At 35.7% G+C, this 26,548-nt stretch overlaps 3 protein-coding genes across 8 annotated transcripts; 2 read left to right on the top strand and 1 right to left on the bottom strand.

Annotated features, from left to right (window-relative positions):
• The first annotated feature begins 564 nt into the window (after positions 1-564).
• LOC143453325 (inositol monophosphatase 1-like) lies at positions 565-4,620 on the top strand. Its single transcript, XM_076954611.1, has 7 exons — positions 565-679; positions 1,256-1,389; positions 2,849-2,953; positions 3,328-3,482; positions 3,550-3,658; positions 3,813-3,964; positions 4,155-4,620. Exons 1-7 carry the CDS (start codon positions 620-622, stop codon positions 4,259-4,261), a joined length of 822 nt encoding a protein of 273 aa, XP_076810726.1. The 5' UTR covers positions 565-619; the 3' UTR covers positions 4,262-4,620.
• On the bottom strand, positions 4,385-6,978 carry LOC143453314 (uncharacterized). Its single transcript, XM_076954600.1, has one exon. The coding sequence runs from the start codon at positions 6,176-6,178 to the stop codon at positions 4,880-4,882; it is 1,299 nt and encodes a 432-aa protein (XP_076810715.1). The 5' UTR covers positions 6,179-6,978; the 3' UTR covers positions 4,385-4,879.
• A 1,508-nt stretch (positions 6,979-8,486) lies between these two features.
• On the top strand, positions 8,487-26,434 carry LOC143447728 (C-Jun-amino-terminal kinase-interacting protein 4-like). 6 transcript variants are annotated; one of them, XM_076947768.1, is made up of 33 exons: positions 8,487-8,618; positions 10,348-10,374; positions 10,780-10,918; positions 11,539-11,754; positions 12,096-12,166; positions 12,348-12,439; positions 12,636-12,653; positions 13,137-13,299; positions 13,424-13,520; positions 13,803-14,120; positions 14,944-15,073; positions 15,153-15,265; positions 15,561-15,641; positions 16,236-16,368; positions 16,527-16,677; positions 16,930-17,126; positions 17,393-17,602; positions 19,383-19,442; positions 20,555-20,624; positions 20,770-20,880; positions 20,995-21,153; positions 21,282-21,495; positions 21,610-21,663; positions 21,795-21,923; positions 22,063-22,148; positions 22,372-22,526; positions 22,702-22,850; positions 22,948-23,096; positions 23,254-23,456; positions 23,604-23,686; positions 23,898-24,170; positions 24,454-24,651; positions 24,945-26,434. In XM_076947768.1, exons 1-33 carry the CDS (start codon positions 8,562-8,564, stop codon positions 25,178-25,180), a joined length of 4,542 nt encoding a protein of 1,513 aa, XP_076803883.1. In that variant the 5' UTR covers positions 8,487-8,561; the 3' UTR covers positions 25,181-26,434. The 6 variants fall into 6 exon arrangements, with proteins under 6 accessions (XP_076803883.1, XP_076803884.1, XP_076803886.1 ...); XM_076947769.1 differs by lacking the exon at positions 10,348-10,374; XM_076947771.1 differs by lacking the exon at positions 23,898-24,170 and having other exon boundaries at positions 15,564-15,641.
• Positions 26,435-26,548: the final 114 nt, after the last annotated feature.

The raw sequence follows: 26,548 nt of genomic DNA, 5'->3' as shown, positions 1-26,548 counted from the left end.
CCAATAGATTTGAGAAAGAATAAACACGAGTTATATGATTTAACAATAGTTGTTATATATGTGTGGTAGGCTATATACTGTAGACTAAGTGTAGAGTGTATAGAATGTAGATTGCAGAGACTAAGATCTTAAATATAAACACTAAAAACATTGATTGTTACTAAGGGAAATCCCCGTCATCGATGAACAGTGAAATTGTACTGTATACAGGGTAGTACTATAGTATTGTTGTGTTCATTTTTCGCCATTAACTGTGCGGAGCCAGAGTTATGAAGCTAAGTTTGTAAAAGCAGCATACGCAAGGAGCCTACTGTATAGGCTAGTGTATACTGTACTGATAGCTCAGCAAAGTTTTTAACGTGTCTCAATATTCCCGGTTTGTCTGAATTCACACACTATTAAAAGTGGGGTCTAGTATACAAGTGCACAACCACTGGATACCTTTGTATACTAGACCCCAGCTACCCTAATTGAGACGTCATTTGGTTGTGCACTTGTATACTAGGCCCAAAGTGTTCCCAGTTTTAGTGGATGGTTTATAAACTGTTTTTCTTGCTGTTATAGGTTTAATTTCTCGTTTTGATTTGACCCCACCAATTTTTTTTACAAGCTGCTTACAATGGAAAACCTTGACGAAATTTTAAAGTTTGGAAAAGCACTGGCGGAAAAGGCCGGAGAGGTAAGTTAAAGTTACCTACTAAAATATTGGCTGCCTTTTTCCTTCTTAAACATATCTCGTTTGATTGTATGACAGCATAGGCCAGGGGTGTTCAAATGATTTCTGCCATGATCCACCACAGCCAAACCTGACAACATGATAATCCACTAAATACGAATAGTAAACATATTGGACATGCTTTAATTTTTATGGTGATTTATTTATGGGTCCTACAACATATTAATAACTTTGTAAAATCAAAAGTGAAGTGTGCTACAGGGGCAAGATTGTTTCAGTGAGAAAAAGGATGAGTTGGTTTAGATCTCACAACAGCATTGAAACAGGGCTTTCTGTCACTTTCTGTTACTAATGTTACTGATATCCTCAAAAGGTCATGAAAATGAGCATTTATGACTCTCGTTCTATGCTTGTTTTTCAAATAATTCAATGATGAAAACAACGACTAACAAAGGTACATAGAAGCGAAGCAAGTAAGATCCACACAAAAAGTTGAAAAGATCCGGATCGAGATCCGCCATTTGAACGCCCCCGGCATAGGCTATAAGTACGCTAACTGTTTAGGCCTATATTTTATAGGAAATTAAAGCCGCATTTTTGCAAGAGAAGAAAATTGAAACAAAGGCAGGATGTGCAGACTTGGTGACAGAAACTGATAAGAAAGTTGAATGTATGATTATAGATGAGATAAAAAAAACATACCCCCACCATCAGTAAGTAATTTGGTAATAGTTTTTGTCTGAAAGACTTGAGCTTTTTATGTGAAGGTCTGAGGTCTGTTTACAGATGCATATGTATTGTATATATTAAGACTATGCATCTCTGCTTCAAATTCATCTAAAACTTAGGATATGGTAGAGTTTATGAATGCTCGAATAATCTTTTTCATACTTGCATATCTTTTCACACTTATGTTTGTATTTTCATGTAATAATTTTATAATTGAGTTGATATGTATATTAGGTAGCTGATCACCCTATGAGTGACATATAGTATAAACTCATTGTCTTTACTGCTTTTATATTAATATTGTTGTATGTGTAATGGTTAGTATCATATTTTCCCCATTAACCCATTATGTAGGTGTTGTTTCAATCTACTTTGAAATATTTTTTGTCATAAACACCCATACCTAACATACACACCTTACACACACATGCACATAACTTATTTTTTTGTCTCACTCATTTCTACCTTACTGCACAGCAACTGACAGTCTTTGATATATCAAAACTTTCAAAAATTTCAATATTGTACTACAATTGCAATTGTTGCATGTGTTAACATATCAGCCAGTCCTATTGAGTATCACGCTTGCATATGGTAGCTTAATTACCTACCTATAAGCGATTGCTTCATAGTGACCGTTGTTTTCCGAACATTTGAGTGTTAAATGAAAAAATGGTGTAATAACTGATGATGATGGCTAAGTGCATGACGTTTTACAGATCAAGTTACCAGTACGCTTATAATTAATTATTTAATTTCTTCACATATCGCTGTATTTAACGTGGAAGTGAATTGACAATTATAAAGAAGAATGTTTATCTGTGTTACTAATGTTTTAATCTATGCAATTGATTGACGCTACTATCAGCAAACATACAAAGTTCAACAACTTTCAGGGTACATTTTTCCCTATTTTTGATAATGGTTTTATCTTGCATGAGAATTTGGCTTTAAACATGCTTTTCGGTTTATGACTGACTGAATAAATCTCACAAAATATATAAACACTAGAAGGTCACCATTTGCTAAGCGGCTTATCTCCTTTGCTAACCAATTTCTTGTTTAATTATTGAAATGCAATAAGTCATGAGATTTTGTTAATTTTATTGTTTTCACTGTGTACAACACCGCCACATGTTGGGGTTGCAAAGCATTACAAACCTGCATTCAGGTTCCATTCAGTTACACTTACCTTTTCGCTAATAAAAAAGCAAGATAAAAGATGACATTTTAAGGTTAACTTTATTTTTAATTTCTCAATATAAGCTTTTGCAAGCATAAGCTCGCTTCATCTACTAAGACACGGCAAAAAATGAATTCGCCATCTACTTTTTCACTGCTAACCAAGGATCTAGCAACTCACACAGGCCTTTGTGTTGTTTCATTTGATTGCTAACATGACATAGCAATGCTCGCAAGCCAAAATGTGAACTTTTTTGTCAGGTTTATTGGAGAGGAATCTGTGGCAGGAGGATTAAAATGCAACCTAACTGATGCACCAACGTGGATTGTTGATCCTGTGGATGGCACCACCAACTTTGTGCACAGGTGGCTGATTGGGCAGAAGCCTTGACTTGATATTATTGCTCCGTTATAATATCATACGTCTTTTCAAATATGCTAACTTGACAGTTTATATAGAGGTGTACTAATTCGTACTTTTGAAACTTTTTAACTGTTTTTGAAAATTCCGTTGGAATTGCATGAATACAAAATTTATACCCATACTCAATTAAAGATTTTGTTTTAATAACAACTAACCTCATAAGATGCTAATTGCAATTAGAGCAGGTTACAAAATTTGGCCACAAAAAGTTCATGCCAATGGCCCTGGGTGTCATATCATAATTACTGTTTATAAGATATTGGTATGTTAAAGTATCTCTTGTTTACCGTTTTTCTGTTTTGCATTGCTTTTTCAGGTATCCGTATGTAGCTGTATGTCTTGGTTTTTGTGTAAACAAAATACCAGTCCTAGGTGTTGTCTACAATGCTATAAGTGGTGAAATGTTTGCTGCAATAAAAGGAAAAGGGGCATTTTGTAATGAAAGGAAAATCCAGGTATCCAAGGAGACAGGTACATACAGCTAACTTTATATATATTACTGTGGAAGATATGCTCTCATAAGGAAAATACCTTACAGATCTTAAAAAGTCTTTGATAATGGCTGAGTTTGGTTCAGCGCGGGATCCTGAAAGACTTGATTTTGTTTTAAACAACTTACGATCAATAATATCAACTCCAGTTCATTCGTAAGTTTCAAACTTAATATTATGAAAAGAACTGAAACGCTGAACTGCAGCGTAGGAACGCATGCTCAGTGGAAATTAAAAGTAGAACATCTCTTCATCCTAATCCGACCCAATTCAGTTTGAATATACCAAAATTACTGCATTTGTATTTCAGAATACACTGCATGGGCTCTGCAGCTTTAAATATATGTGCAGTTGCATCAGGCCAAGCAGAAGCATATGTAGAGTTTGGCATCCACTGTTGGGATTATTGTGCAGCTTCAGTTATCCTTGAGGAAGCGGGAGGGCTGGCATTGGACACCACTTGTAAGTGAGCCTTCTTGTTTATGCAGGGGAATCCATTATTGATTAAAACTTTATTTAATAAATTGATAAGGAAATTTTAAGTTGTATAATTTGATGGAAATTATTACTTTTATGATAATAAAACTTAGTTTAAAGCTAAACTTTTTTTTTAGTTTGTCTGATTTACTCAGCAATTTTTTTTTACTGACAGGTACGCCGTTAGATTTAATGGCGCGTAGGATACTGGCGGCGTGCAATATGGACATTGCTCAAGGGCTAAGTAGTCGACTAACCCATATCGAGTTGCCAAGGGATTGACCCACAGTTGATATGTTTTCCATTTTCTCATAATGTAAAGAATATTAAACAATGCTATATAAGGAGTAACAAATGTTAAAATGCAGAGTACACAACTATAATCAAGCAGTAATCATGCAATGATTTGTGGTGTGCAGAAAAATTTTATTTCACGCTTCAAGCATGTGTTTGAGGACAACAGTAATATTCAATGTGTCAATGTATCGCTGGAAGTAAATGAAGTTAAAATAGTATGCATCAATAGCTTAAAAACTGAGAAAAAACTTGAAATGTTAAAAAAGATAGATCATTATTTTATAAAGTTATGCTTATTATAATTTGATTGGCATAATAAAATATAAAGAATTTAAAAAATGAAATGGGACTGCTTTTTTGAAATACAGTATATCAATTGATACTTTCATTACATGCATTGTAAGGTAGCGGACAAGTTTTTAATAGACTAGGAAATAATCTTCAAATAGTTCTGAAGGAAAACAATTGTCGTTAGTAGTATTCCGGTTTCATACTTCAGTAAGCAATTATGAATCTTTTCACAAGATATCCTACCATATACACATACTTGTAAGTTAACTCTGAATAAAGTGCCATTAATAATAACAGAAGGGAAAGTTTCAACTATTTAACTTGAAGGAGTGGCTGGGTATCAGATTCATATTCATCGTTTGAAGCAGAATTATTCGCTGGCAAACGTGATGCATCGGACCGTGTAGATTGGGATAAAGACAACATTGCAGCTCTTGCTTTAGCCACTTTGATTTTCTTATGCACGTCAACATAGACATCAGTTTCATCAATGATCTCTTCTTGAATAAGCTCTTCGATGACATCTTCCAAAGTGATAATGCCGATAACTTCATCATTGTATTTTAATTCCGAGCATTCACTGTCAGTTAACTCATTTGCATGTACCACGACAAACATATGGCTTTTTCCTGTTTGAAATAAATTTAACACATCATAGAGCTGCTTCTTTTCAGATACTTTTAGCAAGGGTCTTCTGTGTTCTTGAAACACTTCTCGCAATGGAAGATTATCATCAGGATCAATTTTGATCAGATTTTTAACCAATACTAATCCAAGTAAATTCTGCTTAGATTCTTCATAGATAGGAACTCTTGAATGTCCCTTCGTCAGCAACAGATTCATTGTTTCTTTATCCATAATTTTATTGATGTTCAAAGCAAAGACACTTTCCAGTGGCGTACAAATCTGTCCAACCGCTTTATCTCTCATGGACAGAGCTCCTTTGATGATCATTGCCTCATCTGCTGTTAAAGGATCTTCATTTTCTTCATCAGTTTCCTTGTGCAAATCCACCAGAACACTTAGCTCAGCTCTACGGAAAAACGTCCCATGTTCTGTGCCCAAGATACAGTCAAGCAGTTTTGAAAGTGGCCAAGAAATAGGAAGACTAATTATCATTAGTAATATGACCAATGGTGAAAGTGTTGCTCCAATAGCTAGACCATATCGTGTGCAAATAGCTTGTGGCACCACTTCTCCAAATATTAAAACTGCCGTTACTGACACAACTATTGCAATGACTGGACTCGATATTTTATCAAGAAACAATGGCATACTTTCCACCGCAGCTGCATTTGATAGAAGTAGTGTTACCAAAAGCAGATGATGGCGCTTCACCAATGGCAAAATTTTCTTCGCATACTTCTGCTCATGTGGTTTTCCTCCATCCGCAAGGACTGTTAAACTCATCACATCCAAAGAGAGCAAACCCATTGTGAGTCCACTCATGAGGCCAGCAACTAACACAAGTGCAACATAAATTGCAAGGTAAATCCAGAAAAGTTTATCGTGGTAAGTCAATCTATCGCTTTCGTCAAAAACAGTATTGTTGCACAAGATTTCATTTTCGTTTAAAATAATACAGCTGATGTTTTGTGATGTTGATGCCATGATACCATTCAGCCTATTATATCTAAATTGGAAAATGGATATCTGTAGGTCATTATCTCAAACCTTTGAAATATATATATAAAATATAGGTTTTTCAGCCAGATTGTAAAGTTTGCTATACGCGTGGGAGATTAAAATTAAATGCCCATATCTTGTTGCGCAGGGGATTTTTCACCTAATAACAGCGGTATCTTGTGAGGAATAAAGTGAAATTCCTCAGTTTTTTGTCTGGGACAATTTGTTGGGGATAAGAAGAACAGACAGTACAGTATTTTGAATATGTTTAGCACAGAGCCTACACAAAACTCACAACCATATTTATGAAAAAAATTGTTACTAAATTATTATAGTGGGGTTTTCTACCTTCTGAAACTATTCTCCTCATCGTCAAATGATTGTCTGTTGCTGCGTTGCAGTCTTGTGCTGATAACCTGGGTGATGTAGCTGGTCTGTTCAAGTCTTGAAAACTACCAAACGTTTTTAATCTTAAAGACTGCTTGATAGATTGCTGTCTCGCTCAACTTATGAGTAGATAGTTTTCAGTACTCAGTTTTTGAGATATCTTCTTTTCTGAGTACCGCACTTTGTGCAATGTAACAAATTTCGACTTCTTAGCAGCTGGTAAATCCCTCTTTTTGCTCATATTTTCAGCAGCGAAAATTGAAACGAAATGCTGAAATGTGAATTACCGGTATTCATTTCCAAAATAAACATTTCATTCTTATAAGTTGTAACATAACAAAGTGATGACGACATAAAAGAAAGCGTGGTATAAAACTTGACAAATTTTCTATCTTATTGCCGAATCGTAATAATCCAAGCTTTAGGTGCCGCCGCCGCCGTGCCGGTAGCTTAATTAGTTTTAACTTGTGGGCGCGCCTGTACTTGTCTCGTCAGATATGTATATTCTGTTTGACTTGTTATGGTTGTGCTTGGGGGGAAATTGTCAATTTTAGCTAGCGACATCTTATGAATCGTTAAGTTTAAATTTGATTTTTTATGATTTTTAGAGTTTTACTGCAAAAACCCGAAGAAGCATCTTCATTTTTTATTATTACTATTTAACATTAACTTTTTTTTAGTCTTGATTTTTTTTATATTGCTTTCTTGTCTATTTGCATGAACAAAAATCTTCAAATGTTGTATTGGTTATTCATCATTTATATACTTTTTGTCAAGCGAATATTTTTAAAATTGATTGTTTTTCATGATCTTTGTTGCGGTAAAAACATTGTCAGTGTTTTTCGACAAAAATATTGTAGCCTTCTGATCTATGTTCCGCATTGCAAACGAAGCTCTGTTTTTTTTCATTGCATTGCAGTCTAAATGTTAAAAGCTGATTTTAAATAACTTTCTGGAACACTTCAAGACAGCAAAGCTGTTTCACCCAAAGGCCTGAAGTCTTCCTGCAAGTTGGCGCTAAAGGACAACTAGGCCAACTGGCTTTTTTGACAGGTTCTGACGTAGCCTTGGCACAGCAGTGCAATAGCAGTTCAGCAGATCAGACATGTAGCAATCAATTTCCGGTTTAATACTACGCTTGGCCGGCTGCTAGGCTATGTTTATCGCAAAAAGGCCAAAGTACAGCAGTTGAACTTACATAAAAGTTGGCAATCCAACCATTGGGGTCATGTTTGAAAACAGTCAGTACGGTAATCACGGATTAACAGCCTTACTCTAAGGAAGACTTTGCATAGTGCATACCAAAAACTGAATTACGGTACTGTACTGCACAAAAATACACATTACAAGGTCGATATCTGGCGGACCAGAACTCAAGCGGTGAAAAATCACTGCTTACGGTAGTTTAAGTTTTGCAAAGACTTTCATTCGTCTCTTGATGAAAAATGTAGCACAAGCCAAGCACAAAAGTTGTTACTTTGCACACCGAATTTTGGGGTCTAGAGCAGAAGTGCACTACCAAATGACATCACCATTTGAATAGCTGGGGCTTAGTATACTAGTGCGTTTTGTGGTTGTGCACTAGACCCTAATTTTACTCTTATAGGCAAGGCAATCTTGTCTTCGACTAGTCAGCACTAACCTAGTTTATGTTACTGCTAACTAAAGAAATAAGGAGAACGGTGTATGCTGTCTTGCCAAAATTTTTGCTACTGTTTGCTAGCACGATATCATGTCGGAACTGCAATAGCTTATAGCCTAAAGCTTTACAGGATTTTTGGGTCTGCTGGCCTCAGTCTGAGGACGTGTTTTCTCATATAGTACACGATAGGTTACCATGAATTACTGAACTACTGAGAAAACCGTAGCCTATGAGGGTGTAGTGCCAGTTTCATTGTTCTGTTGCAGGTTAGATAGGTAAAATATTTGCTATGTGTAATTAAGTTCTGTAAATCTGTAAATTATACCAACTCATTGCAAAATGGATGTTATTTACGGCTCTGAGCAGGAATTGAACAGTGGTTTGTCATCAGAGAAGGTGAATATAGTTTGTTTCTGTTTTATTTGTTATTTTAGAAAATGTTGCAACCATTTATGTACAATTTTACAGTTGCATGATTCACTGCAATTATACGAGTGGGTGTATATATTTGTCTGATATATATAAATATACAAGAAGGACAACCAATTTCTGGGCGACACATATTCTTAACATATTGCCCGTTTCTTTATTATATAATTACAGCCATCAGCCACGTAACAGTATAATTCTACTTTTACACCACCTCATATGCTGCAAAGTTTTTGGATGGAATTTTATTGTCTTTGTTAAAATCTTTACAAGCTCATTTATAAATGCTCTATGAAAGCAAAATTAACTAATAAACCGGGGTTTCGAAAATCCTTTGTTACGTATAAGCCCACTTGCGTTTTTCTCCTTCCTGCCAGAATGAACGATATTCGTATGTACATGTATGTTTCAACATTATTTGCTTACACACTCCTTAGCTGTGCTCATTGTTGCAATTGGATAGATCAGAACGGACAAGTTTGGTTGCGGTAACATAACGGCATTTCATTGAATAATTATCGTGCATTGGACCCATGGTCAAGGCATTAATGATCTTGCGTAAAATGAAGGTTTTTGGTTAGGCCCCAAGTTCTGTTATCGGTACTCAGATACTACCATTACCTTTCCTCTCGTAACAACTAACTGTGCAGTTAATACCCTTAACTGTTTTTAGTAAATGACGTTGGGCATCCTGGCTTTGTAAAAATGGATGACCCTCAAAAAACTCGGATGCCTTACTCTGCCAAACTAAGCTTACTGCCACAATCAAACAATACAGTGTTTTTAGGTCTAAAGTTTAATAAGCACTCTACTCTTTTTCTCTCCTATGCTTTGGTCACAACTGCCAGGGTCATTTCCTGCAAATATATCTCCTAATACGGTACAATCTCTTCATGCTGTGCGCATAGCATGGTCTGGTAAGTAGCATTACCATTGAATTGAACTGTTATTGAACGGCATTATCCAGATTTCAGTCAAAAGGGCAACTTCTTTATGCAGTGAAGACCAGTCATTAAAAAAACAATGGGTGAGTGAGCATCAATTCAGCTCAATGTTGGATGCTTAATTCAAAATTTGGCTGCCATAGCTCCCTGACACTCACTATAACCTGACTCTGCTGTGCCACATTATGTCAAGCTTGTAGCAATTTCGCTACATACATTTTGCAATAGAACTAAGTAAAGCATACATGCTTATATATAAGCCTGCTGCTGCTTTTTTGGACTTACAAATATACAGTACTTTTGGGATATTGAATCAACAAAGTTAAAAAATCCCATGTATGTCCTCAGCCGGGAAATCAGTTTTTGTGGTTGTGCTTCTTTTTTAGTGATTTATTTTGGGCAAGACTGTTAGATGTTTAACTTAGCGCATAACTTGTTATGCTAAAGCACATGTTGATTTTTATGTGTTATATGGATAAAATAATTAAAAATTAAATAACATAACAATTGTGTCTGATGAAGTGTCTCTCTATAAACACAAAAATGGAGTTTGTTATATTTATATAAGTGTGATTTTGCTCAAGTGCAATATTTCACTGAGCAGTGTTAAAATACCCAGAAATGTATTTTGCACCGTAATTTCTTGCAGTAATAATTATATTTATACAGTTATGATAATACCCTGTTACTATGTTCATAATATATCCATGGATTCCTTGCAATATTAATTTTGTGCAAACATTTACAAAAAGATACCTAGTCCTGAAATTCCAATGCAGGTATGCATTTGTTGTATTTTCGTTGTCTTGTTACGAATGTTCATATTGTTAATTGCCTGGTAGAATTGCCAGATATGTATGAAAAATGTCGCTGTTGGCGTGCATATATTTACATGGAGAGGTATATGTCTTTGGTTTGTGCTTAGTAAAGATAAATATATATGTATTTAACCATGTTCACTGCCGTTTGGTTATGGTGTTGTTGTGTGTTTTTTGGGTCACAGCAACAGAACTTCGGCATCAGTACCAAGCTTGCCCTTACATCATAAAATATTTTCATTGTTATTATGCATTAGTCTCACTTGTATTGGAATTAAACTGTGTTGTGTCATCTTACACATAATTAATATAATCAATGACAATTGCTTATGATTCTACTGAGATTTTCAATTACCCTGCTTTTAGGTGCAAGCCATGGCAAACAATGTCTATTCTGAGTTTCAAAGAATGATGGCATTATATGGAGAAGACGTCATAAAGGAGCTCATGCCCTTGATCGTAACTATTTTGGAAGCTTTGGATCATGCATTAACTGATTGTAATGGTAGGTTTGTCTATTGGCCTATTCCATGTACATATAACGCTGTCATATAGAGTACATAAATGTGCTTGTTAAAAGAAAGAAAAAGAAAAGCTCCATTAACTGTTCTGGTTGTAGTATGATCTAGTGTGGTTTATACCAATCACTTATACTTTTTTGAAGTTGTGTGTGTTGATTTTATTGATTGCAATTGAAGCAATACTAGCCAAAAGAGAAGCAAATGACGTAATTCTTGTCATCTATTATGCATGGGGTACTTTTCTTCATGCTAAAGAACGTTGCTAATATTGATTAGGTGACATTCCACCCAGCATTTGTTAAATTATATTTGCTGTGTCTCCCACCGTGTGTTTAAATCTTGTTTTGTTTGCAGAGGGAAACTTTTACAAACAAAACATCTAAATTTATCTTTTGATATAAAGCTTTTCATAAATGTACCGATGCTGTCATGTATAGTTAAAACCATTATCGTGTGCGTTTGACAATAAAATATCCATCACTTTTCAATCCAGCAAAACAAAATTACGCCTTTTTGCAAACACCAGAATTGTCCAAATTTTCCACCTACAAGTAATTTCTTGCAGTAGATGTACAGTTCTTGTGTAATGGTTTGATTGTTACAGAGAGTGCAGTGGAAATTGAAATGCTTAAGGATGATAACGAACAACTCGTGACACAATATGATCGAGAGCGTCAACTTCGTCGCACTTCAGAACAGAGGTTACTGGAGTACGAAGATCAGCACGAAGTTGCAAATCGAGAAATCCGCTCAAGAGCAGATGGCTTGGAAACTGCAGCCAGACATCTGGAGTTAAAATGCAAAAACTATTCGGATCAAGGTATCCTTGAGCATATTCTTGCATGCTGAGTTGTTATGAACTAAAGATTAATTTCTGTATCCCTAAACCTGTTTTGAAGTTTCCTGTGTATGCAGATAAACTTTTTCCACATAATATTACTGTGTATTGATATAAGGTCACTTGTTGCATGCTGAAATTTTCTGGCTAGTTCAATTTACAAAACTTTTTGTTTGTAGTTATAACTGTATTACCTGGAAATATGAAAATCGGATAAATAATAATCAATGATATATATATGTTAAAACTGATATATATAGATATACTTAATATTTTTTTGAAAATTGTAAACTTATTTCTTTAAAGTATTTTTATGATCATAGTTGAGCGCTTGCAAGAGCGTGAAGCAGAATTTAAACGCGAGTATTCAGTTTTACACGACCGACATACAGAAGTAGGTACCATCAGTTGTTAAGAGGCTTGCTAAGCATTGGCAAGTGATATACACAAGAGATGTTTATAATAGATTTGTGTTTGTTAAACATCTGGTCTAAGTTGTTGCAGTAATTTTACATCATTATGTGCTTGTTAATTAATATGCTACATTCTATGTTCATCTTGTAAACTTTGTTCAGATGATACAATCGTACATGGAACATATTGAGAAAACCAAAACATTGCAACAGCAGGTTTCATTCAACGAACTTTCACAAAGTCCTGTTGTAAAGTAAGTTTGAAATTTTTGGAGAGTTATCATGAACCCATTTCTTTAACATGGTACATACGTATATTTTGTTATTTATGTTTATATATTTGTAATATCTGCTTGTCTAATGCCACCCTGGCCATATAAGTAAGATTATTTATTGTGATTATATATCTATCTGCATTTAATTATTTTGTTCCCTACCGTTTCATTCAAGCTTCGTTGACTGGTACAGGTAAATTACTCATTGGTTTTACAACTTTATTCGGTTTGTTTCCTTGACTTTTTTGTGCTGTTGTGCTCTTCTTGGTTTATAGGTTGTTCTCATATTTGTAAATATTTTTGTTTGGTAAAGATGTCTTTTGTGGTAGATGGGACTACAGTGTGTATATATTTTGTCATTTATTATTAACTACGTCCGGTTATTAAATAGACTATTGACTTATTAGCTTAATTGCAGGCTGCATTACAATTTTTACCAGTTTCAATTTTGCAGTTTATTTTATCAGAATGAAATGGTTTGGTTATAGCTTTGCATGCACATCAAAAGGCTGTGTCTGGGTTGTAGACTTGTAGCTACAATTTATGTGTATTATTGTATATGTTTGCTGCAGTTTGAATATACGTCATGGCCTAGAAATTCAAATTGTTGAAGATAATATTCAACTTGACTATTCTATACCACCCCAACAATGCAGAAATATTTTTAAATTTTTAGAAAGGATCTTACGCCGGGTGGCAGCACCATTTCCCCAGCAGAGTCAACAGAGTTTCAAGGTTTCACTCCAGATCAAAATCAAAATATTGTACAAAGTCCTGTCGTTTCACAACCCGGCTTTACATCTACTCCTGGAGGCGAAAGATCCCATGTGTCTTTACAAGTATAACATTATAAATAATTTTCCACAAATCTAATGTTCTTATCATGAATTGAGATTGTCTATCAGTCTCCCAATTTGGCACTTGTGTAAATTATTGCTGTTTGCTTCCCTTACTGCTTCATAGGATGAATTGCCTAAATCTGTTGCCAACATACCAACATCTCCTGCAGCATCTGATGTTAGACCAAAAGTACCCAGCGAGTTACCATTGGAAATAATGGGTAAGTATGTGAAAGAGTGAATAATGGATGTTATTGGCTGCTCGGAATACAACAACATGTGAATATATGAACAATTGTACCTGTTAAGTCGTCATATCTTTTACGGCCTTTTAACACCCAATCATATGGTAAATGTAATGCTGGTATAATAAATTGCAAGATGTTGAACCAACAGTAATATTTACCACGTTTTCAAATCTAGCCAGTTAAGTCTTTTACTCCTCAGAAAGTAAAAAATATCAAGTAGATTTAGGACAGCTTTTAAACTTTTCTTCTCTGCAGATGCTGAAGTAGGTGGTGTCACTGTGTATGAGCCTTTAGCTAGCTCAACACCAAATACCGAAAAGCGCCTATCACACAAAAATGTCAAAAAACCTCTTAAACATGACAACTTGATCGAAAACACTGCTGCAAAGTCAATTGAGGTCGTGGTAGATCCACAAAACACCTCATCTTTACAACCATCTGCACAAATTATCACCGACGATGTGGAAAATTTTCATGAAATTTCTAATAAATCCAGTGAGAATTCTAAAAGAAGGCTATCTGGCTTATCCAAAACCAATATCGTTTCTGATAAAGATGCAACAACACTGCCAGGTTGTGTTTATATTAGGATGGTAGTCAGGACGTGAATTTTAGTTTTCTTTTCAATAATAATCATTCAATAATCAAGACTGCCAAAACAAATTTTAGTTTTTTGGTTTTGTTTTCGATAATTATTTGATAATAATCACCACTGCCATAAAATTTTCATCTGGCAAACGTATTATTGTTTAAGCAATTGGCAAACGTAGCTTTCCGGGCACTTGAAGCGCAGCTAAGAAACCTCAGCAAGACCATGTTTGTTTTTTGAATGATCAATGCTTGACTGTAGTTACCACGACCTAATTACTTCAGAAGTAAAGTAATTAAAAGTGATTGAGCCGGCACTAGATAATATGGCAATTTACTATACTTTGTAGAAACCTTATGTACCGATATTTGTAGTTGCATGTGGGGTAGGTTTAAATTTTTTTTAATTGTTCACGACTATAATGGTTTATGCTGCATTTGCATGTTGCAATCTGTGTTACTTAATTAACACTCAATTGTTAAACACAAACTCATTGGTTTAATTGGTTAATCATGAGAAACTAAAGGTCTGGTTGTGAAAAGCATGAGTTTTCTCACATGAGAAAGTTAAAATCAGCATCAGTAAACAAAGAGCTGGCAGTTGAAGATATGACTAGTTTCTTTGATCATAACACAACTGCCGCAAATTAAGTTCGAAACAAGCATGTGTACTACACAATCCACAAACGCTATAATTCAAAAACACACTTTATATTCAAACTCTAATTATTATCTTCCAAAATGTTGTAACTGGCTTCGACTTATTAGCACTCACTTCTTCTGCCCAATTAATGCTTCTTGTTCATAGATCTTGGCTCCCCTTCAGTTGAGAGTGAGGGTGCAGAATGGGTGATGTCAAGTGCGGTTGAAGATTATCGAAATGAAACACCAGAACTTGAAAAACGTGCTCCCAACGCCAACACAGAAGACGTAGATAGGTGTGCTTCGGTTTAACTTACACCATAACCAGTTAAAAGTCACTTCTGAAACCATTTCTAACAATAAACAATTTCGCAGCCCCGTGGGAAGTAGAGTTTATGAGAAGAACCAAGTGACCAATGAGAGCTCTCTTTACGCTGAGCTTTCCCAGCAAGACATCGGAGACGTAGACGAAGGAGCAGATATTTTAGGTAACTTGTTATTGACGTTATGCATGAGTGTGCAGTACTGTATCATCATGCCATATTTGCGGGTATCATGTACTATATTTACTGCATGTGATCCAATTAGTCAAATATTATCGCATATATCTTCTGCGATGTAATGCCATACCATCGTAGTAGCCTACATGTACATATGACGATAATAATGTCAGTATCTTTCAAATGCAGCAGAACAAATAGGCTACATTTTGGTAGTACAGCATAGACAAAATAAGATTAAACCACTTATGTGATCATGAAACTTTTCTTTAACGCTGTCAAGTAGCTGCATTTGAAGAGAACAGCTTCTACCCTCCATATTCAGCTAATCATGTTACTGATTCTGGTTTTAGTGAATTTAACGGTACAAACTTGCCTGCAAATGTTCCATGTTATGTGTTTGGTAAATGGTGATGTCTACCACGTTACTAACTTTTTGAACGGTGTGTAATTGTGTGATAAGTCAAAAAGTCACCTTTGTTTGGCAACTGATTAATAATTCATTGTTTAGCCTCACCAAGTATGAATTCGTTGTCTTGTTCAAGTACGTGACTTAATAATGGTTTTGTTAACGGTGCTAACTTTAAATGTTTGCAGTGTCGTTAAAATGTCACTCAGAAAACATTAATTAAAATGAGCTGTAAACTATGTCATAGAGCTTCTTTTGACATTTAGATTTCAGTGAACCCACTGACCATTTTAACTGATATTTGAGACCATGAATTTCTTTCTACGTTATGTGTGTGGAGTAGGATTTTTTGTTATGAACACGGTAAATGTGTTGTTTGCATAAAGATTTCTTTATGTGCATGAACATTGTAGATTGTTACTTCTTCAAAGCCCTTTAATTGACGTTATGTACTCAACTGCAATTACATTGAGACCAGAATGTTTATTGTGATCCCTAATTTTCAGCATTCTGTACCGTACTGCTTTTATGGGTCACCTTTTTTCCTAGGTATGAGCAAAGAGGTTGAAAACTTAATCCTTGAAAACACCAAACTTCTTGCCACGAAGAATGCACTGAACGTTGTCAAAGACGACCTCATACAGCAAGTAGACCAACTTTCGACGCAGCATACTTTGCTCAGGTTTTTATTCAGCTCTCATTTGTTATAAAATATCAACTTGCAATTTCAAAATGCCAATATACATTTCACATATCACAGTCCTGCATACGCCGAAAAGCCAAACAAAGACTCTATGTGTTAAGACTTTATGAGTATATCTTCTTGTGCTGTGCATACAGGGAAGAATTGAAATGTTCAGAGAATGCTAAAACCAATCTGACCGAGAAAGTGAAGGAACTGGAGTCACAATTAAGTAAATTACAACATGACTTGAAAAAGACTGCAATTGGAGCCACCACAAATACAACTTCAAAACAAATTGAAGAAGAGGTTTGTGTTCATGGTTCATTTGCTGTGTATATTTTTATTTGCTGTGATTGTGGATCAATTTATTACATAATTGTCTTTGTAATAATCCAGCAACTATGTGCAGAATCACAATAGAGTTTACAAGAATCCATTTATAATTTTTTTTAAATTTATTAATCTTAATAAGTGAGTAACTATGTCATTCCCAAAGTATATCCAACAATAATAACACTTTACTTCGAATGACTTTTAACGTTCGTGTTATGCTCTTAGGATGTTTTGCCATTGTCACAAAGAAAGCGCTTCACGAGGGTGGAAATGGCTCGAGTTCTGATGGAACGAAACCAATACAAGGAAAGACTCATGGAGTTGCAGGAAGCTGTTCGGTGGACTGAAACCCTCCGAGCATCGCGAAATCATCCAGACGTTAATCAAAATAAAAACAAAAATAAATCAACAATATTCCATTTGTGAGTTCTTAATTGCGTTTGTCGGCATTTCCTGTTTGTGCGCTACTTAAGCAACATGTTTATTTGAATTCATTGTTTATGATTGTTAAAATTGTTTAGTTTATGCATTCAGATGAATACCATTATTCTGCAGCAATATTATAGCCAAGATATTTGTGTAAAGCACCAACAGACATTCAATTTCTCCTGAAAATGCCAATAGTCTACTCACATACATTCAAGTAATACTATTGCTGCGGTTATGACTTACTCACAATTGTCTGCAGTTTCAGTCGTCTTTTCACGTCTGGAAATAACAATGAATCGTCATCCCAAACGTCAGAGATGCAAGGTCGGAACATGCGGCGTTCGATGGGCTCCGATATGTCGATAAGCATGGCTTACAATGCCCCGAGTTCAAAGGTCATTCCAAGGTCACATAGTTCAACCATTTCAATGTACGGGCGTTCACCTACCATTGATGCCTTGAGAGAAGAGTAAGTGTTAATTACTTAGTTATTCGCTTAACAGTAGTGTAGTTAGTTAACAACACTATTAATTGTTATCCTATTAACAATTTCACTGTCCCTCGCTGTAACCTAGATGCATGTAAGTAGTTCACAAGTCTGTAGTGTTGGTTTGTTTAGTATATCTTGCAGATTAAGTCTTCGTGATTATTGGTAATATCCCCTACTATCGGACAGACTTACCCGTAGATTAGTATTTATCAAGCCCAGCAAGCAACTGAACATTCACCGCGGTTTAGGGTGAGTGATTTGTTCAGCAAAGCGCGCAATTTTAAACCCTAATTCTTGACGGGTTTCATCAAATTCGCTTTGTTATTGAAGCTTCACTAATAATTGGCGTAATATTAAAAATATTGTCTCTGCAGATGCTACAAAGCCCGTCGATTATTATCGGAAGCATTTTGTTAGGCTTATTGGACAACTTGCATGGTGTAACAATTTCCTGCTCATATTGCACTGGCCTAAATGGCAACAGTTATTTTGTGACCATTACATTGCACTTTTACCATAAATTCAAACAGTTTACTGCATTTCTGTGCCTCATTCTAGTGAATTTGGTCGGTATTGGACATGCATACAATTCAGTGGTGTCTAATGTCAACATGTTGTGTCCAGCAGTATACAGTAATAGAATTAAGTATCGTCACAATAGTGTTATATACCATAATAACTCCTTTAGATCAATATATAGATTGACTTAATCGTATAAATGGTCATACTACATGCTGATGAGACCTTTAATTTTATGCGGATATTCCAATTAAGCTCGCTCGCAAATTCACCAATGTTTACAACATTAACATGTCAAAAGCTGTATAACAATATTTCAGCATTGTTAATAGAACTTAGTTCCTTCTTTATTCAGCATTGCTAGTAATTTTAATTAAACCCTTAGATAATGCACTGTCTTTATCAGCACTCAAATGAAGTGTAAATTTTTGTGTCCCCACAGCGTAGCTGTCTTTGCTGCATGAAATGCTTGGCATCAGTGTTATACACGCATACTGGTGTAGCGCCATCTGCCATTTAGAAATCAATATGTGTATTTGTAATTGGCTAGCTTAGTTGGAAGGGGTAGCTGTTTTTAATTCTTCAGCGTTTTCAATACAGTATTTCCATTGTTAAGATCTTTCTGTATGCCATGTAACGAGGGTAAGAAAATCAGACGAGCTTGGCCGTTAATTAAGCTGGCTGATACATCTGAGCAGAATATTTGCTTTAAACTTTGCTAAATATGTAAGTTTCTTATGAAACTTTGTACCGTAAATATTTTCTAAAGCATGAAATCTGTGAAATTTGCGAGAGCCTTCATTGTTATGGCCTCAGAGTTCAACACTTTTGCTATACAGTGGAATCTTGCTAACATAATCAACCTTGGGACCAACAAAATCTGGTCCCATTGCTGAGCATTCTTATTTCCAGGATAAGGTCTAGTGTTAGGCTGACCAACTTAACAGCATATTCTATTATCTATTCTCAAGATTAGCTGAATTTCCATTTCAGCAAACTACCCCTGATGCTAGCGACATTTAAAGACACCATTTTAACTATTTTTTAAATTGACATCTTTGAACTTTAATGCATCAATGAAAGAAAAGCATTTACATAAGTGTGGTGGTGTTATTATCATTTGTCAACCAAGGTGCCACTGTATTTGAAATATATTATGCCAAAATCTTACTGTGTTTTCATTTTTTGGCGTGCTATTGTTCCCTTTTGTGAGCTCATTAACACGATGAGATTGTTACAGAATTAAACGCAGAAGAGCTATCTCAGAATGTGATGCTGGCGTTCCAGTTATATTAAGCAGGTTGCGGCATGAGATATTTTTTCATAGTTATATACTGTTTACAATTATCGCGATAATAACAATTTGGTTTGTTTCTGATTTGGGCATTTTCACTTAAAAAAAGAATGCATAATTTGTTGGGCATAATTCTTATTTTTAGCAATTTTCTTGCTAGATAGACCTAACTTAACCTAAAATGTAGGGTAAATGTAATCGTACTCATTGTCTATCTTTTAATCATGTAACGACCCTGAGCTTGTCTACATTTATTTACTAAATGAGTTTGCACTTCTGCCTATCTTTGGTAGTGTTATGTGTGACCTACTTCGAACAAAATAGGTACTTCAAGTAATTTGTTGTTTAAAATTGTTCTCATATCAGTTGGTTCAATATTTTTTTTGAAGTAACAGTCTACTATATCTGATGATATATATAGTTGAGAGTATGATATAGTTGAGAACCATGAAAATGATCACACAATTACAATAATCTGTTGATCAATTGCTGAAACGCTGATTTTTCTTTCATTGCCAGACTGAAATTGCAATTTATTCATAATGTCCTTTTATTGGTTAAACATTGTAATTGTACTACGTGTCACAAGTATTTTGAAAAACAACTATCTCAAATTAATTATTTTTGAAGGTTTTAAGATATGGTCGTTGATAATTAATCATTTGATTAGTAACAGCGCATCAGTTTGTTAAAATTCACTCATTTAATAACACTGGTATCAGTGTGTGATCAAATATTTTTATGTAGCATTCATTAACTGAATCAACGTCGAGGAATAAGTTGATAATACAAGACAATTATTGTTGATTTAAATGACAACTATTGTTGATTTAAATGACAATTATTGTTGATTTAAATGAGAATTATTGTTGATAAATATTGTAATTGTGACTTTGATTCAATGTGGACTTGTCATTTTTATGAGTTAAACAAAATTTGCACAATTTTGTTCTCTTATCTTTTGTCGATTAATGTTAATTATGATGTAATGATATAATGTTATTATGTTTACATTTGTTTCAAAAATTACAGTAATGAATAAAGTAGAGCATTGCTGGTTCTTTTGCTTACAAATTTTATTTGTCAAACCTTCCTTATAGTACATTTCTTGTATGTAGCTCCCCGTCGAAACGTGATGGAACGCGACGAGAAGTTCAGTCAAAGATAAATGACAACAGCAGACTTCAGGTTTGTTGTTTACACTTTTTGGTTGAAATTTTCATGTCGGACTCTTTAAGCCGTGTTTGTAAGGTTTCATAAACAATTAAATATTTTCATGTTTTGGTAAGTTTGTCCGATTACGTCTAGGATTTTAACATCTTTTACCACACAGGCATGTGGATGGAGTTTACCAAACAGCCCAGCTTCACCGAAAGAGGGTTCAAGGACTGTTCCTGTACCAGTTTATTGTGCCCCCATGCTGGATAACGACAATAATATGAAAGTGAGTTACTTTTAGTTACAGCATGTTTACGTTGACTGTGTGAAATACTTAACAGTACATACCATACAGTGGTACTTAAATGAATACTAATTCCAATGCTTGTACCATTCATAGTTATGGTGTGCAACTGCCGTGAATATATCCGATGGACGGACAAAAGACGGTGGAGCCGTGGTAGGAACAGGGAGTGTGTTTTATGACAATTCAGAAAACATCGAAAACAATGAAGATAGCAACAGAAAATCACCTGGCAGCTTGGAAAAATTGGATGAGGTGCAAAGTGGCTTACTTGTAATTAAGCAAGCGGTGACGCACTAAAATTGAGATGCTAAAGAATTGATCTGACTTTAATGCTGATTGGCTTAAGTTTGTATATGGCTAACAATAAATCTTCGCTTCAGGAAATCGAGACACAAAAACAATACTTTAAAACGGACTCGAAGCACAACATGTTAAGTTCATATGTGTGGCTCATATCTGGCGATTCTAAAAGTGGCACTACGAGCAAAGGCAGCATGGTGACCATAGTTGATGCCTCTGAGCCCAATCGATGCATAGATAAATTTTCTGTCGGAGTCTACGACACTCATATTCTTTGCATTACAAGTGTACCAGGTAAAATTAACTCTTTTTATTATTAGCATTGGTAACCATCAATGTATTTCAATTTAATATTACTGAGAAAATACTATTCTTAACTAATAAAAAAGTGATGTTGGATGTTATAAGGAGCTTCAAAAGACGACTACATCAGAGCAGAAGACAGTGACCTCACTTCCAAAGGTATTCAGTCACATTTCTTACAGCTGCATTGTTAGAAATTTCATTAAAGTCAGTGTGTTTCAATTTTCAGTTTAGCATCAGTTTATTCGTCTATTTTATCCAATATTTTGAGCTTTTTCCGTCTTTTGCAGCCGGCACAACAGGTTTCACTGCTGGTCCGTCTTCAGCCAACCTAACCACGTCATGTAATCAGGAGCTGGCCACTGAAGCAACTGAAGAAACGGTTTTAACTTCTACAGCTAAATCAAATAAACGTGGTGGTAAGTACTTTCACGTTTTGATTACCACAAGTTGCCTTTTTCGACTGTACCTTACCCTTTTTTTTTAAATTGTTGTCGGTTGTCACCCTGTACAATTTATGTGAGATTTCTCTGTTATCGTTTTAACTTGATTCTTCAGTGACTGAACATGTATTCACCGACCCAAACAGCATTCATCCAACCTCGTCAACCAACGTGGTTGATGGTTCATCTGATGATCCGGAGGTCAGCTTCTCATCTATTCGCATCTCGTCATAGCATCATCTATGCATGGCATAATATAATACATTTAAAGGAAAATCACTTTCTTGTTCTGCAATTTGTTTTGTTTGTGGCTGCCATATTCGTCGTTGAAAGTTAGCGATATTCATATTTGAATTTTCCCTTTGCTGGAGAAAATTATCACTCATCTTGTACCATTTACACTTGAGACTATTTCTTCCCATAGATTGGAAAAGTGGAAAAAGTTCAGTCTCCAGTTATAACGCCTGATCAAATGACAGCAGACCTAGCATCTGGTGACAGCAAAGTTGACTGCCCACTTGATGCCACACGACTTGCCAGTCTACAACCGACCATGTGGTTAGGAGCTCAAAGCGGATAGTACGTCCAATTCGTTTATCGCTTGCTATGTTACATTTTATGTTGCGCGTTGACTCCTATTGTCATGTTTTCATGTACTGTATCGTGTTATCCGTGTGACTAGCGATATCGTTAATGTGATGACGATCTATTGGTAAATAACAAACATTTTGAGCATATTTTTTATATTTTGCAGTGTGTATGTCCATTCTGCAATTAGCAATTGGAAGAAATGCCTGCACCAGATTCGACTAAAGGACTCCGTTTTGGCCATAGTCCACTTGAAGGGACGTACCCTTGCCGCTCTTGCTGATGGTACCGTGGCAATATTTCGTCGAAACACAGGTACCTTCAACGTCCCTGAACCCTATTTTGCGTAGAACATCTCATAACTAGCAAGTATATGAGAGAAACGAATTGTTGCTCGATCTTATGTCGTTAGACGGAGTCTGGAATCTTTCCAATTACCACTTGCTTGACCTCGGCCGACCCCACCATTCAATAAGATGCATGTCGGTGGTTTACAATCACGTGTGGTGCGCTTATCGGAACAAAATCCATATCGTGGAACCACAGTCTATAAGAATCTTTGTGAGTATAGGATTGGTTAACGACTATTAATTTGCACCTTTTACTGCAGCTAAAAGGTTAAATGTGAGTGGCTGGAACTTGCATGCATTGTGAACGTCCTTAAAGTAAACGCCAAGTAAGCCTAAAGTCAAGTTAAAAACTAGCGGTTTGTTTTCAGAAATCATTCGACGCGCACCCACGCAGAGAATCTCAAGTTCGGCAGCTCGCGTGGGCTGGAGACGGGGTGTGGGTCTCTATACGCCTTGACTCCACCGTTCGACTTTACCACGCCCGGACCTTACAACATTTGCAAGATGTCGATGTCGAACCTTACGTGAGCAAAGTTCTGGGATCTGGCAAACTTGGCTTCTCCTTTGTCAGGTGTGTTGGTTGGCTTGAAAAATTATTCATTCAACTATTTATTTTAATTTGTCATTGATTTTAATTTATTGAAATTATTTTATATTGTTTTTACTAAGGCTTGCTGGTAATGAAAAGTTAAGAATTTAGTATTTGATGTTTTCTCAGAATAACTTCGCTGATGATTTCAAACTATAGACTGTGGATTGGGACAGGAAATGGAGTTGTCATGTCTGTTCCGCTCTCAGAAGGTGATATCGCACTTAAGAGCACATTTCATATGTTCAAATGATACTGCATGTGCAATGTAATAGGCATACAACCCTTGCATTAAGATTGAAACCAAAATTGAGCAATTGTTTATACACTGTTTACATAGCTACGTCATCAGCTTGACTTTATGTAGCGGCTCAGCAAAGTAAAAATCAGTAAAATCAGGTAGAAAGTTGCGTTTCTGATCAGGTCGAGCAAAAACAACGACGTTAGAAAGACGACACTCGTGTATTAAGTACCAGGACACGATTGCACAATGTGGCGTGGCAAGAATGAGATGCCTCGTATGCAGCAAGATATTGGTGCCAGTTGACGGAGGAGATTCCGGGACTGTTGTTGCGGATCAGTGTGTTTGCAGAAGAGATCTTTATAAAGTTAGGGAGGTATCTCCCCGTAAAAGAACCACAAAAATGAACAAGAAAGCGGGCAGGTTACTCAGGCTCAAGTTTTTAAAGGGAAAAGGTCAGGAAGTTTGCATTAAAAACAGATTTTAGCAAAAATATTGTTTTAAATTTTTGCAATCTTTCATCAGTAATTCCCTAAAAGTTAAAATATTATTGCAATTTGTGAAAGTGGAAGTAGCGCAAATAACAACTGAGGTAACTACTGTACAGCAGAAAGCATAGTTCTGAGGAAATTATTTCTTAGCTATTCACACCGGTCAAGTTTATCCGATGTCAAACTCCAAAAGGTGACAAATAATGTTATTTTTGGTCTTTTACTTTATCACCTCATGTCATTTCAGGCGCAAAAACAAGTACATCGAGTCCAATACTGTCGTCATCACCACGTAATCAATCTGGTGAGGTCATTCGGGTTTACAGCGACCCTGTTACCGAAAAAGTAACCCCTGGGACTTTCATTCCCTATTGTTCCATGGCCAACGCGCAACTCAGCTTCCATGGTTATCGGGATGCGGTGAAATTCTTTGTTGCAATTCCAGGTTTGAAATCGCTACATGTTTTTGTGTATTTTGTTTTGGGGTTTCTTGTAAAATTTACCACCAGTGGGTTTATCCTGTTAGTGATACCAGTTTGGTGTAGGCAGCTAAATTCTAGTCATTTTTAAAGCTTCCTTCTGCTCTTGTGATTGCATTTCTTTCTTTTCTCGTAATGTCGGGTTTCTCATTGGTTATCTGTACAGGAATGTACTTGAAACATTTGTACGCACATTAATTTTTATTGTAACTAATTAAACCATCTTGCTGGCTGTCACATAAATTTCCAAATATTTCAGGTTGTGTAACTACGTCATCTTCCGGAAATACGACAAATCTTTCCCCGCCAAAACAGCAGCCTGCTCTCAATAACGACGGGGTTCTAGTTATAAGCGGTGGCGAGGGTTACGTTGACTTTAGGAAGGGTGATCTTGGTGCAATTTCGCCAGAGGAAAAGCATTCTGTCCATAGTCAGAGGCTACAGAGCGCTCTTCAGAACAGTCACATCATTATATGGCAACTCACACATTCCTAAGCAAAAAAGATTATGGACGTTCAATCTGCTTAAGTTGTTTTGTGGAGTTTACAACTCGTGGTGTATTTTTATTCGACGATTTCACAAAAAGTTCGGTCTAGTAGCGGTTAGCCAGGCCTGGTGTTTTTCATGCGTAGACTTTGATTTTCTATGGCAAAACTAAATGTCTTTTATAAGCTTATGTCACCGAGCTGCATTCTGTCAGCACAAAACCGTGGTCCCCGCTTTTCAGTAGCTACAATGCTACATGCATGTGATAACTTACAGATTCTTTGTATCGATACAAACTTATTTATGCAGTAGAAAAACTATCTGAAGGTAAATTCGATCAAAAATTTTGCCCAAAAAAGAAAGTTCATTTAATTTAAGTAACACCATACACTGTCGTTACTTTACCGTTGTTTTAAGTATAAGGATCGCGTAAAATTGAGGATTTTCTTACATTGCATGAGCTTTATCTTAGTCGTATTTCTATCTATCGTCGAATATTTACTGTAAATATAAATTTTGTTGCTGTTCTTATTAGTTCCAGTTTAAGAGTTCATTCTATGTACCACGCTACTTGGCGAACGGGTCGTTTTAAGTGTTTCTTGTTGTTTGACTTCGTTTTTCGCTCTCCAAGTTCTTCAAGGTGGTTATGAATGTCGTTGTTTCCTGTTGTCAAAAACGCACTTTCCAACCTACAGTATTTGCCTATCTAAGACGAAACTAACCCGATTTTAGCAGCCTGTAACTTAACAATAACAGTTCAGTAGACTTTGAATCTAAATAACACACAACAAACTGCTAGGTAGATTTTACTTTTACAATGCATTTGTCGTCGATTGTATTTGAAACTATTTAACGTTTGATGATAACTGTATGTGTACATTTTGCCTGGCAGTTTTTATTTATTTTAATTTTTTTATGCTTTTTTGTGTTATCTTTTAATATCCGACATATAATATATGCATTTATTAACTTAAACTAATTTCAAACGTTCAGCGCATAATATGTCAAAAACCGTGCATGTCAATAGCTAAAGATTTAGGAAATCCAATTCTGTCTAGTTGAAAATCACACTGTGTACACCACAATTAATCACTCAGTAGTTTCTCCCCATTCCGCCGTACAATCAGTTATTTTTCTGTTGCACATTCGAAACTCTTGTGCAATTGATTTTAAGTTTGTATTTCTTAAAGAAATTTTAAGTGTTGCAAATTTGCATGTTATTGATATTGTCACTGCTTCGAATACACTTATTGTGTGGTCGTTTGATTATTCTGGTTTATTTTAAGGAAGAACTGAGTGTTGCCTTTATTTAGTGATTTGCATAAAGCAGTAGCTTAGATTAGGTTGCTTTCGAAATAGGCGTAAAGCAGTAGTTTA

Source organism: Clavelina lepadiformis, chromosome 1, assembly GCF_947623445.1.
Source record: "Clavelina lepadiformis chromosome 1, kaClaLepa1.1, whole genome shotgun sequence".
Lineage (NCBI taxonomy): Eukaryota > Metazoa > Chordata > Ascidiacea > Aplousobranchia > Clavelinidae > Clavelina > Clavelina lepadiformis.
The sequence above is the reverse complement of the archived record's forward strand: the minus strand, read 5'-3'. Positions and strand labels throughout refer to the sequence as shown.